Source organism: Chaetodon auriga, chromosome 14 (genome assembly GCF_051107435.1).
Source record: "Chaetodon auriga isolate fChaAug3 chromosome 14, fChaAug3.hap1, whole genome shotgun sequence".
NCBI classification, from domain to species: Eukaryota; Metazoa; Chordata; class Actinopteri; order Chaetodontiformes; family Chaetodontidae; genus Chaetodon; species Chaetodon auriga.
The window spans coordinates 15417055-15429258 of NC_135087.1; the positions used below are offsets into that span (position 1 = coordinate 15417055).

The following is a 12204-nucleotide window of genomic DNA, read 5'->3' on the forward strand; positions in this document are numbered from 1 at the left end:
GGATTTGCCTTTGACAATATCTACTTGGGAATACTTAGAGATTTGGAGCTTTAAAAGACACATTTATGGAAGAGATGGAAGACACAGAGGGGTGCTTTGCTGAGAAAATCAAATGTGCAATAAACCAATAAAAGAAGCAGAAAGAGCAAGAAGAGCTGAAAGAATGACTGTAGGGTGTCTGAGAGAGTGGGAAAAATGCATCTTGACTATGTTCTGTAAGTATGACTGCATGACAATGGCTTAAATGCACCTTTTCAAATGGACGCTGGCATGCATGTGTTTTAACTTCTCACCTGCACCCTGACAGCGTGTTCGTGTTTCCTCTTCATATCGTTGATGTACCAGGCCACTCCGGTCATGGTGTCTATGGCCTCCTGAACGACCTCACTGCCCTCCTCGTCTGGGTCAAAGTGCTTTGCAATTTCCTTTAAAAGAGATGAGGGACAACTTTTGACAAGGTGCAGGGAACTAGTTGAATCCACTCCCAATCAAACAAAAATGTGTGTCCAACTCAATCTTTTTGTAATTTTTCTGTTGCTTTTAGCTTGTGAAAGAGTTAACAGCTTTTAACCAGGGAACCAAAGCAGAGACAATCAGTCACACAGTGTAAGAAACACACTACTTCATCAGAATCCAAACGGTCTGAGAACTGTTCATTGATAAATAGCAGAAAGATCACACAACCAAAGCCTGTGTGCTGCAACACAATGACCACTGAGAACATTCTGTACCTGAAGCAGCAGGTGATATTTCAGGATCCTCTGGACCGGCTTTAGCAGATAGGAGCCCAGAGGGAGGGAGCGCTTCAGAGCAGCCTGCCGATCCCTGAAGAACTTGGCCAATGTTTTACTCCTCATACAGTCGGTCAGTGCCGCCACTGAGCTGCAGCAGAGAATTATATTGATCATATCAACTTTGACTCTCAAAGTAAATACTTATACATGGCATCACCAGCAAAGGCTGAATTAAAATAAATACTTTTTAGCTACTTACTTGGGATAGTTGGTGCAATACTGAGTGTATATTTCAAAGTATTCACTCTGAGGAAACACAAGACAGACAAACACATTATTAGGGTTAATGTTCTTGATGTGACTCTGAATCAGTATGAAGAGGACAGTTCCTCTCACCTTAACTACAAAGCATCGAGCGATGGCCACAGGGTCGTTCTCACACATGTCCAAGGACTGCAGCAGTTCACTGAAACAAAGAACACAACAGAAAGGAAACTGAGTGTTAATGGGCTTACTAAGCTAATTCATTTGTTTAGGGAGGAAAACAAAAACAGAATTAAACAGCAGGAAAGAATAATGATGAGAGGCAAAATTCAATAAACCAATATCAATACTTGTTCTGTGTCTTTGTCTTCTATATCTGCCTTGACTGGGATGCAACCCTTGTTGAGACATACTGCCACTAGAGGGCAGCAAACACCATTAAACCTGAGCCTTGTTGCAGCTCAGACTGAGCGTGAATGAACATTCAACATGGAATTCTCCATGCCCTCAGTGCCATCAAAAAGAAGCTTTATTCAGAGCTTGGGAAACCAGAACCTGAGAGTTGTAAGGTGTTTTAATGCTTTACACGGTGTGGCAGCCCCTCAGCAAAATGTGCTGGACTGACATGGAGGAGACATGATGGCAGGGTGGCTGGAAAAATACAACTGTACAAAAAAACCTGACCATCACCAATCAGAGCAAGTACTCTGCACGCAAGCTGTTCAGTTCACACATGAAGATATCAAACACAATTCATCCCCAGCATTCCACAGCTGAGATCAAAGACGATGCAGCTTCACTGAGAGCGAGTACAAGCTAATGTGTCAACATGCTCGTGGTATAATGACAAAATCTTGGAGTGGAGATTTATTTTGGACATGAAGTCAATATTTGTCCATGATTGCTTTGTCAACAATATTCAAGGCTGGAAGAGGATTAAGTGTTAGAAACACATACAAAAATTCCTGCATAACAGCAAGGTCCTTTATGAGTTAACAAATGAATGTTCATGTCAAAAGTGATTTAATGACCAAGATTACTGAGAGCGAACCCAGGGTTTGAATTACAGCACAGTAAGAAACTGTTATCAAAACATCTCCAGTGTATTGTATGCGGTCTTTCACAGTCAGTGTGTGATCCCTGGATGGTGAACTATTAAAAAAAGACAAAAATCTGGTCTCGCCTGGGCAGCCTCTCGCAAATTGGCAAATGTCTTTGATATATACCATCATGGCACCTGCTCGCAGGCTGACACGCATTTCTCCACCTAAAGAATACTCTAATGAAACACAGCATCACTATCTGCATTGCTAACTTAAAGAAAACACGACCTCCCAGTGCGATGTGACAAGAACAAAAGATTAATCTCCCAGAAAAGGGCAATACGGGGCCCCTTTGAATCCAAAACCCGTCAAAAACTGTCTTGTAGAGGTGGTTAGAATTTCATTAAAAGGTAATAAGAATCAAATCATCCTCATTTGAGGTTCAGAGCTGTATGGTAGCCTTGGCACGAGCAGGGAGGCTCCTCGCGGTGAGGGGGAGAGGAATGTTAATGTGTGTTTTGGCAGGCAGTGTGGTCAGCAATGAGCACTTGCTGACATAAAATGATTAAATGTAAAGCTAGCTGCACCACCACTTCCCTGGCTTTCAGATATTTGCCTAAGTGTGTGTTGCTCTTTTGTTTCCCATTGTATCCGTTTATGTCAAAAATATCAGCAGCAAGTGAGATAAAAGCAGTCAAGCATCATGCATTCTTAACATTCGTCATTATGTTGGAGTAGATACAAATCAAAGTACGTTAACATTCCCATATTAAAGGAAGTTTACACAATGCAGTAATGAGTGTATTTTCAGTGATTATCTTGTAGTTTTGACTACTGTGGAATAGGGTGATCATTATAGGTGTGGTTACAGCATTACTTTAAACATCTCTATAAAATATCTGTCTTCCCAGCATGTTTTGTCTTTGTGGGAGTCACTTACCTGTTGAACTCATAGATGTCCTCTATGTTTCCAAACAGGGCACACACTTGCTCTGGTCGTATGGGAAGGGTACTCATGTCGATGATGTGAGCCAAGTAATCCTGGAAAAACAATAGAGATGGACAAACACATGAAAGATGCAGTTATCTACAAAAGACCATGTCAAGTGTCATATGGGTCCTTCCAAATTCTTACCACTAGAGGGAGGATGAATATAAAGCTAAATTCTCCTTGTGTTCCTGTAATATCCTCTATGATGTGCGCTCGGTTGTCATAAGACATTTGGTTTGACCGACTGATTCCTGCAGATTCAGGGCTGCAGTGTATGACATTTCTCTGACTGTGCATAAAATATGTTTTATCTTGATTTCAAGGCTTTTTTGTTCTGATCCTAACAGTAATTCACACTAAACTGATGTGGTCTTTTAAGGATCCTTTTAAGGATTTGTTCCATTGACTAGAAGCCAGTGTGACTGTCTGGAAGAGGTTCTGTTGTACCGAGACCATAAACATCAGCACAGCCTGTTCCCTTCCAAGGACCCGACTCCCCCTGGACCTGAGATACATTCAGAAGTAGATAAAAATATCTAAAAACACAGTGGCAAGATATGCCAACATCTGGATGATTACCCTCCTTCCACACTCATGTGGCACACAAACAACTCCAAACAAGTAGTGGAGCAAGTTGACGAGGGACAAACACACACACACGCAGCGACTATATAAAGAGCATGCCAGTAAACAGCTTGCACACACACCCAACGACCCAGACGATGTGGTGCAAATTCTCGCGCACACACACACACACACACACACACACACACACACACACACTTTGCAGTGTCAGAGTCATCACAGCATTCTGCTGAATGAACTGCAGCGGTTATGGATGAAGAACTCCAGTGCAGTGACAGCAGTGACTTACAGTCGGTGTGTCATCTTCTCCGATAGAAAAACTCGCCACTTGTGCTACCACCATAAACATGTGACCTTTAGTATACTGTGAGAGATTTCATGCTATATATATAGTCTCCTTTTTATAGGACTATAAGCTGTGCCGTTATTATTAAAGAATAAGCAGGCTGCTTTGTCCTTGTAATACTGTTGTGGGTCAAAAATTCTTGTGGTAAACATAAATTATACTAATTATACTAAGTAATATGTTAGTCCAGGTCTTTCTGAAACACTGACCACATTCTTGTTTCAACAATGCTGCGTATGAGGGTTCTGGGTGTGTTTAGGCCAGGTGTTGGGGATGTATTTAGACACGTGAAACCAGCTGGGTCAAACAGCTATTCTGAAAATTTGAGACAGAGTGACAGAGTAGATCTAAAGGCAGAGTGAACACAGCTTCAGCAGCTGCTCGTGAGTTCAGCGTCAATATCAAGTGGAAGCTTTGGATTAGCTCGCTGAAGAAACAATGCCGAAATGAAGGACGAGTTTCACGCATCTCTGTCAGATTCAAGGCTTGGTGTGAAATTAAAATGAGCTGCGTGGAATCATTTTGATGGAGACCATACTGCAATCATAAAGGGATAGAGGATACATCTGTACTAGACTAGTTCCCACACTGTAGCCTATGGAAAAACCAATCTCCTTTCATCTGTGTTATTTCTCCAGTTTGCACAAAGATGGAAGTGTTTTTGTTGGCTGGGAGGACTTCAGAGCTCAGGCTAGGCTGGAGCTCGCTGCAGGGCTCGTGCAGCCGGGGCCAGAGCAGGCCAGCCTGCTGCTCCTGTCAAGTGAAATAGTTAGAAGTCCTGAAAGTGTTTGTCAGGAGCAAGTCGTTACTCAAGCTGAGACGGGGGTAGCACTCCCTCCCACAGCAACTGCCAGACGCCAGCACAGTCAGACACAATGTGAGGAGAGGTGCTAGCTGGTTCACTGCCAATCATACTCAGAAATGCCTCACGTGTTAAAGACATTACCATCAGTGCAGCAGAGAGCTCCTGTTTCTATGCGAGGCTGAGGAAAGACTGAGGGGCCACAGACGTTTCTCGGTCTGGAAGTTGTTTCCAAACTACATAAGGTAGAAGATGTGATAAGATGTAAGTGGTCTGTTGAGTGGTAGAATCATCCCTGGTCCATTTTCAGTGCTTCACATCTCTGCAATGAGGTTTCTACTATCTTTGACTAAGATCACAAAGTGCAATACTTCAACCATGAAAGACCTGCGCTCTGTCCCAGTTTTGACTGTGTCTTTGAACTCCAGATATGAGCAGAGTTCATACTCCCAGGCGACAGGCTGAAAACTTTCACTGCACTGTAAATATACAGAATGGTTTATATACAACACTATGCGCAGGCCTAACTTTTCCACAGCCAGAACGAGAAATCTATAAACAAAGCACACAATTGCCAGATGTCAGGTATGCATTTTTTTCAACTGACTGTTTGGAAAGCAGGATATCAGAGTGGATGCTGGTATTGAAAAGAAAAAGAAAAATCCACTTGATGTTTTACAAGTACAGGACTCATTTGTGACCACCAACAGCTGCTTGGAACACAGAAGACATTTGCTCTGAAAAACCATTGAGTCCAATTCCCCTATTTTGGCTCCTGGCTGGCCAAATGCAGTAAATCACCTCCGAAGAGTGCTGTAGACATGAAGTCATAGCTGCACATTAATCCAAGTCAAACATGTGCTTTAAATACACAGCATACTGATGATTTACCCTCTATAATATCAGATGGTTGGCTCACAGTGAATACTTGGCTGGAAGTGAAAAACACCAACTGTAACGGAAAATTAAGTTTGAATACAGTCAGCACAGCCCTGACATCCACTCACCTCCACGATGCTGCGCAGGTCCCTGACGTACATGCGCTCCGTCTCAATTATCTCCATGACAACGCGGTCCACATAGGTCAGCTTTGGGTTGGGTGCCATGGCATCTGTGACGACAGGCGAGGCAGGGATGTGAGGGATTTCGCCACTCGCCTTCCTGTTGGAGGTGGCGTTGTTGTTGTTCCACTGGTTGCTGATCACCCTGGGCTCCAGGCGAGAGCGTGTGAGGGTGGGACTCTGGTCGCCCGCCCGCTCTCCGGTGCCTTCGGCTGGGCTCAGCTCCAAGTCTATGTCCTCCTCGCCCGGTATGGGTGGGGTGGTTGAGGAAGGAAGGGCTACGGAGCTCCCAAAAAGGCTGCGACTATCGCGGGATGAACCAGAGGACAGGGTGGACACCAGGCTCACTGGACGTTCACCCTCTCCGTCCAGTGGCTCCACACATAGCCGGCTGTCACAGTCTGGGCCCAGGTCAACATTTGCCTGGTCATGTTCACTGGTGGAGAGGGGTGAGGACAACTGAGGAGATTCTGGGACAGGTGAGAAGAACACAGACAGAAGGTAGGTGTCAGAATATGAGAGATAGACAGTAAGGCAGTTTTTTTTAAAAGGTAGTATGGTCAACACACTGGGACATTCATCTCATTCTGAAATCCTTAAAGAGGGCTAGGAATTTCATCGTTTATGTCATTTTGGTTGTTAACATTGAGTAATGTAATGGTTTTACAAACCAGATGCATTTCAAATTGTCTCTAGTGATGACTTGTCTTGCCACGTAGATAAATACCAGCAAAGCGATGACTTCTTAGTGACAACTTCAGATAAATATAATTTTAGCTACACTGAACAGACTGCTATCCAGAAATTAATCTAAGACAGCTCAGAGCTCTGTGTCTCTACGCCCAGACTGAGACATGAGAAGTGGTTTACAGTAAAAGGCCTTGCTCAAATCATTACTGACATGGCCTAAATTAAAACACTGCATATTCTGTGGAAAACTCAGCCATTTCCTCTTGTTCTCCTGACTGCTGAAGGCTCAACCTTGGAAAAACAGAGAGGGGAGGGGGAACTGAAGAGAAGAAAAAAGTGGGGAAGGGGACCAGAAGCTTTGTTTATATGTCTTTATTGAGCTAGGTTTGAATTTAAGAGAAATGGAATCCATATTCAGTTTCACATCCTTCCTGGCCAAACGGGGAATTTTCCTAACAAGCGTTTCCTAAATATATGAAGTCATGGTGGTGTGAGAATGGAGCACTGAGTGGCCACCGTGCAGAGAGCTCCATTTCCTTAAATATTCACAGGGCAAAGGGGTCAAAACCATTTTGCCCAGCTAAAGAAATGAAGCTTTGTCATGTAATTTGACTTCAAACTAATAAATGGAAATCTACGAGGCACAAACCACCATTAAGCAAAACATTCAATTACTCAGGTGATATTGCCAAGTGGGGATGGAGAGCATAATTTGGTGTTGATAGCTTACAGATGGAGTTTCTGTTATGAGTCTGAAATACATTCTCTTTCACCAATGTTGACAAGCTTGTAACCTAAATATGTTCATCATTAGATATGCATTATTGGTCACCAGTCCTCAGCTGATAAGACAAACCTGATGTTGTCGGGAAAAGATATTTTACCAGTCTTTAAGAGGCTATAACTCAAAGGATTCACTATGAACAAGCGTACTCACTTGCCTTATCTCCCATATTCAGTTTTATAGAGAACACACTTTTATGGCTCTCCTTGGAATAAATCATGCTAAACAAGACAAATACTTCACACGAGAGTATGGAAAATGCTCAAAGTTAGTGATTTATGAAATCTTGAAAAAAGTGCGACATGCAGCTGGATGATGGGCTCAAACTGCCTTTCAGTTTATTCACTCACTCACTCACACACACACACACACACACACACACACACACACACACACACACACACACACACACACACCTCTTTTGGCATCCTAAAACTTTCCATGAGTCAGTACTGAGCTCATAAGAGTCTCATTCACGCTGCACATCTTGCTCCACAATCCACACCAAGCCGTCCCAACAGCACAGTTCCCATGCTAAACCTCACTGGGAGAAACGAATGAGCTGGCAGGCAGGAGTTGACCACTAGAGAAAACTCTGTTTATGCTCCGTGACAAATCACAGGGTTGATGGTGTAAAGGGAGCGTAGTGGTGAGCTATTACACTCACTACACCACTATGAATTAGAACGAAGCATCCGCTTCCTTTGCCGCTTCTGTCTTTATATTTGGTTTTGATATTTGGTGTGTCTGGCATGTGAAACTCCCTTCCTCCTCCTTTCTCTTCCTCACACCCAATATCCCTCTATAATAAAGCTGCTGTGTTGCAGACTATAGTCAATGCCAAGTTAAAGGGAGGGGAGGAACAGCACAAATCAACACCATGTATACATAGTTTCCACTCTCCTATATAATATGCAATGGCCCAGAATCATAACCTGCATCTTCTTATGCACATCCTAAGTGCCAAAGCAAGACAAGCCTGACTGACCTCTACTAAAAAAAAAAAAGTAGACCGTGGCAGTGTAGGAATGCTATCTGAAGACTTCAGCACACACTTGACTCTAGAACCAGCTCAGCTCTGACCACAGCTTTGATTGACCACTTTGGGTACTGCCTCTACAGACAGCCATTATCTGTGGCTGATACAACACACCAGATGTTTCAGGGGAGGGCATCGCTGTTGGACCACTCACTGACTTTGTTGAAACATGTCGTGCAGGGGAACGCAAACGATCTGGTCAACATGCGGTCTTAAGATAAACGAGTGCCTGGTCATGTGTGATGTGGTGCAAAGTGTTTCCACTCTGCTTGTCACTCTGGACAAAGTCAAAGTGTCTACAGACAGAGAGGAACATGCATCTATGTCCTTGTTTTTCACCAGTTATCTCAGTATACTGAATAATAAGCAACCATTATCATAGAGACAGTATAAAAGCAGAGTGTCTGGTCTTGCTCGGTGCCACAGAGTCTCTTTAGTTAGAGTCACTTCATCTGCAAACATTTATAACTAATCTCTGAGGGATCTGTAGCCACAGTGGCAGAGTCGTGCAAATTGCTGTGCCACCCTGCTGTCAGATGCGGAGGACTGTAAAGTGCCTGGTATCAAATTTAGGCTTTTAAAAAGATATATGCAAGTTTTCACTTAAAGACAGCACCATTGGGCTGTTCATTTACCTGGCATGTTTTTGTATACACAAATAGTTGTGTTCTTTTGTACTGTGGTCTGATTTTGTGTCAGCTGTATCATGATTTGTTTGCATTTGTTTGCATCTGTTGGTTGTACAATTGTTGATGCATTTACAGTGTTAACAGCCATTGCCTTCATGGTTAACAATGGGAAAATGAATATGCATACTAAACTAAATGTCTTGTCACCTTCAAGCGATTTTCCCTTCAGCAACTGTGACTTGCCAAAGATAAGCACAGCTTTCTGGCCGCTTTAAGAGCAAATTTGTTACCATTAACTTTATTGGTAGGAAAAATAGCTCTTGGAATTCATCCTTTAAAATCCAGATGCCAATGATGCTTTGGCAATAACTGCAGGGAAAGGTCTATAAAAAGAAACCACCATAACACAGGCAGTGAGCAGCACACACTAGTTTAAACCATCTGTTTTCTACAGAATTGGCTACAGAAAGACAGCCACATACATCATCTGCACACAAACATACACTTTTGAACACTCAGTTCACCTGTCAGCATAGGTGGGAGACTTGAGTCACATGACTTGATGAGTCAGAATAGAGTCATGTTAGACTTCTCAAAACATGCCATTTCTCTGTTGTCGTAAGTGCTTCTTTTACACGCAATTAATTAGAAATGGGTGCCTGCTTTGTTCCAATGCTGCCAGAATTGTTAAAGCTGTGCAACAAAACCTACTCCACCCAAGATCTAACATTACCATATGCCATCATGTATCATGGTCACCATTCTATTAGAACCAATCCCAAATGGCTATCTTTAATTTCAGGCTGCAATTCTTGTAATCGGCCTCTCAGGAGGCTTGTTACTGACTGCCACAAAACGTGACAAGTCAGTAAGTTTTCCTGATTTAAACATGGAATTTGGGGGAGACCATCAGAATTTCTTATGATTTAACTTTGACTTGGATGTGACTTGAAGGTCTTGACTTGAAACTTGCACATGTGTGACTTATTCCCACCTGACCACAGTCAGCATTAAATTACTGTTCTGATAGGTAGCAACAGTTGTTTAAACACTTGAAGGAGGAGAATCACACCGATCACAGCACAGACAGCAGCTAAGATAAATAATAAAGGGAAGACTTCAAGTTGTTCAAACAGGTCACATGTGAGGGAATGATTTCTTCTTTATAACTCCATACTCTAAAACCATTTTAAGTCAAAATCCCTACCACTTCTTTGTCAACACCTTAGTGGATGGACCTGTTAAATCATAACTTCCACAGAATGGCTGCACAGCTAAGTATATGGTCCAGAACCAAATTTCCATTTCAGCCAAGCCATGGATTTTCACATTCACACACCACAATTTCACAAAGTATACTACCACAACAAAACACAACACTCTCCTTTGTTTCAGCACTGCACCATTACAGTTGTTAACTCACGCACATAACCATTAACCAAGTCAAGGGTAGAGAGATAATGTAGTATTTGCACTATATTTCAGACAACCTCATTAACTCAGTGCAGTTTTTCAAAGTTCATTTAGTCTCAACAAAGTTCACATCAAAAATGTTGTGTGTAGGGTGATGCTCAGTGGATTACCTTATATCAGCTGCTTGTGTGTGAACAGATTACCAATGTTGTTGCTGAAGGAAAAATGGTTGGAATTCCAGAAAAAAAACCTCCCAAACCCCTCATTGTAATTCTTTGAATTCCAGTTTCCTGACTGTTAAGCCGAGGTTAACATTTACAGACAAAGGTGTGTTAATGCTACAAGCGTGACCTTCTCTTTTGTTGCTTCCATGCATCGAAATCCCCTGGACAATGGCTCACTTTAATGCAGAGCTGGTGTCTGCTAATACAACCATAACCAAATGGTTGTAAAGTGATTTTGGAGGTTAAGAGAAAAATTAAAAAACAGCTTTCCAGTCTGGGATCTTCAACTTCACAATTAAGCCAGTGAGTGTGAGGGGGTATGAATGATTAAGAAGTGGCTGTAGGGGATATGACAGGTGATTTAAGGCAAATACTTCAGTCTGCTTCATCGCTGAAAGCAGACAGGACATTCACTCACTGAGGGGCTCGATGACTAATCAGTCTAGAACTAATAATGTAAAGTCTACCCTTGTTTCCATTTCAGTCTGAGCGTATCCTGCAGGTAACAATGCAGAGAGTTCATAAATGTCTCTGCCTCTGACATCATGGCTGTAAAACTGACATTCAATGCCTAATAAGGTGGTGTAGGAGGTGAACAGAAACAGCGAATATCCCAGAACCTGGTTATTAGCTTGTCTAAAAAGCTGAAGACTCATATACAACAGAGATGATCTTTATCTGTCTGAATTGGTTGGTGTATAGCACACAAAGCACTCCTTTAAAAAGAATACTCTCTGGATTATGTAATAACAATCTTAGCATGCTTTCCATTGAAATATTACCACCTGCTCTGAGAACATGATAAGATAGAACATGTAGCTATGACGTTAATCGTCGGTTGCAAAACACTGACGATGTGACTGCATTTTCACAGCAGTTCATGCAAACCAGCCTCCATGCAAATTCTACCCAGGGCAAGCTATAGTTTTCCTTCTCCAACACCTCAAACAGCCTCGTCCACATATCTGGCTTCACTAACTTCTGTTTACGGTTTCACACTCCAAACAGGATGACAGTCACAAGATCTTTGTACAGTGCGTTGCATAACACAATGTCTCCTTGACTTAAGGTATTAGGAAACAAACTAGACACAAACAGGGTAATAACAATGTCAGCCGAAAAATTATGGTGCCTGATGGAAACTGTTACAAGCATCAACAACAGGTAAGTTCAAGTGATAATATGTTTAAAATATTTTTTATAGAGCAACACTATATATAGATGCGCTAATTATTACCTTAAAGATGGCAGTACTGAGATTGGTCCACCAAAGCAAGAAACCTGAAAGACAAAGTTGTCAATGTCCTAAATCATCACCTCCAACTCCTTTTGACCTGACTTTAAATATGATGAACAATGAGTGTGCACTACACAGTTAACGAGGAGCTGTCTCAGAGAGAGACACACCTTTATGACTATTTCAGTTGAACTTAGTAGGATCCTGAGTCAAACTTCATTGTAAAATTGCCTGAGACTCCAAAAACAACCCTGAGTTGTTGCTGAAGTTCCTCCTGTGCCATTTTGTCTGGTATACAGCCTTTTGTTTTCTAACCAAATCAGGGGCAAAGAAACAGGAACAACACAGCCTGTAGTGTTTAG

At 42.3% G+C, this 12204-nt stretch overlaps 1 protein-coding gene across 1 annotated transcript in view; it reads right to left on the reverse strand.

Moving 5' to 3' along the window:
- The window catches only part of LOC143332232 (pleckstrin homology domain-containing family G member 3-like), a 31972-nt gene that overhangs the window by 9046 nt on the left and 10722 nt on the right, over nucleotides 1-12204 (reverse strand). Inside the window, exons 3-8 of the mRNA XM_076749558.1 lie at nucleotides 5773-6296; nucleotides 2982-3082; nucleotides 1131-1200; nucleotides 994-1040; nucleotides 732-882; nucleotides 294-425 (exon numbers count right to left, since the gene is read on the reverse strand). Of these exons, the coding sequence (XP_076605673.1) occupies nucleotides 294-425; nucleotides 732-882; nucleotides 994-1040; nucleotides 1131-1200; nucleotides 2982-3082; nucleotides 5773-6296 (1025 nt within the window). The remainder of the gene's footprint in view (nucleotides 1-293; nucleotides 426-731; nucleotides 883-993; nucleotides 1041-1130; nucleotides 1201-2981; nucleotides 3083-5772; nucleotides 6297-12204) is intronic.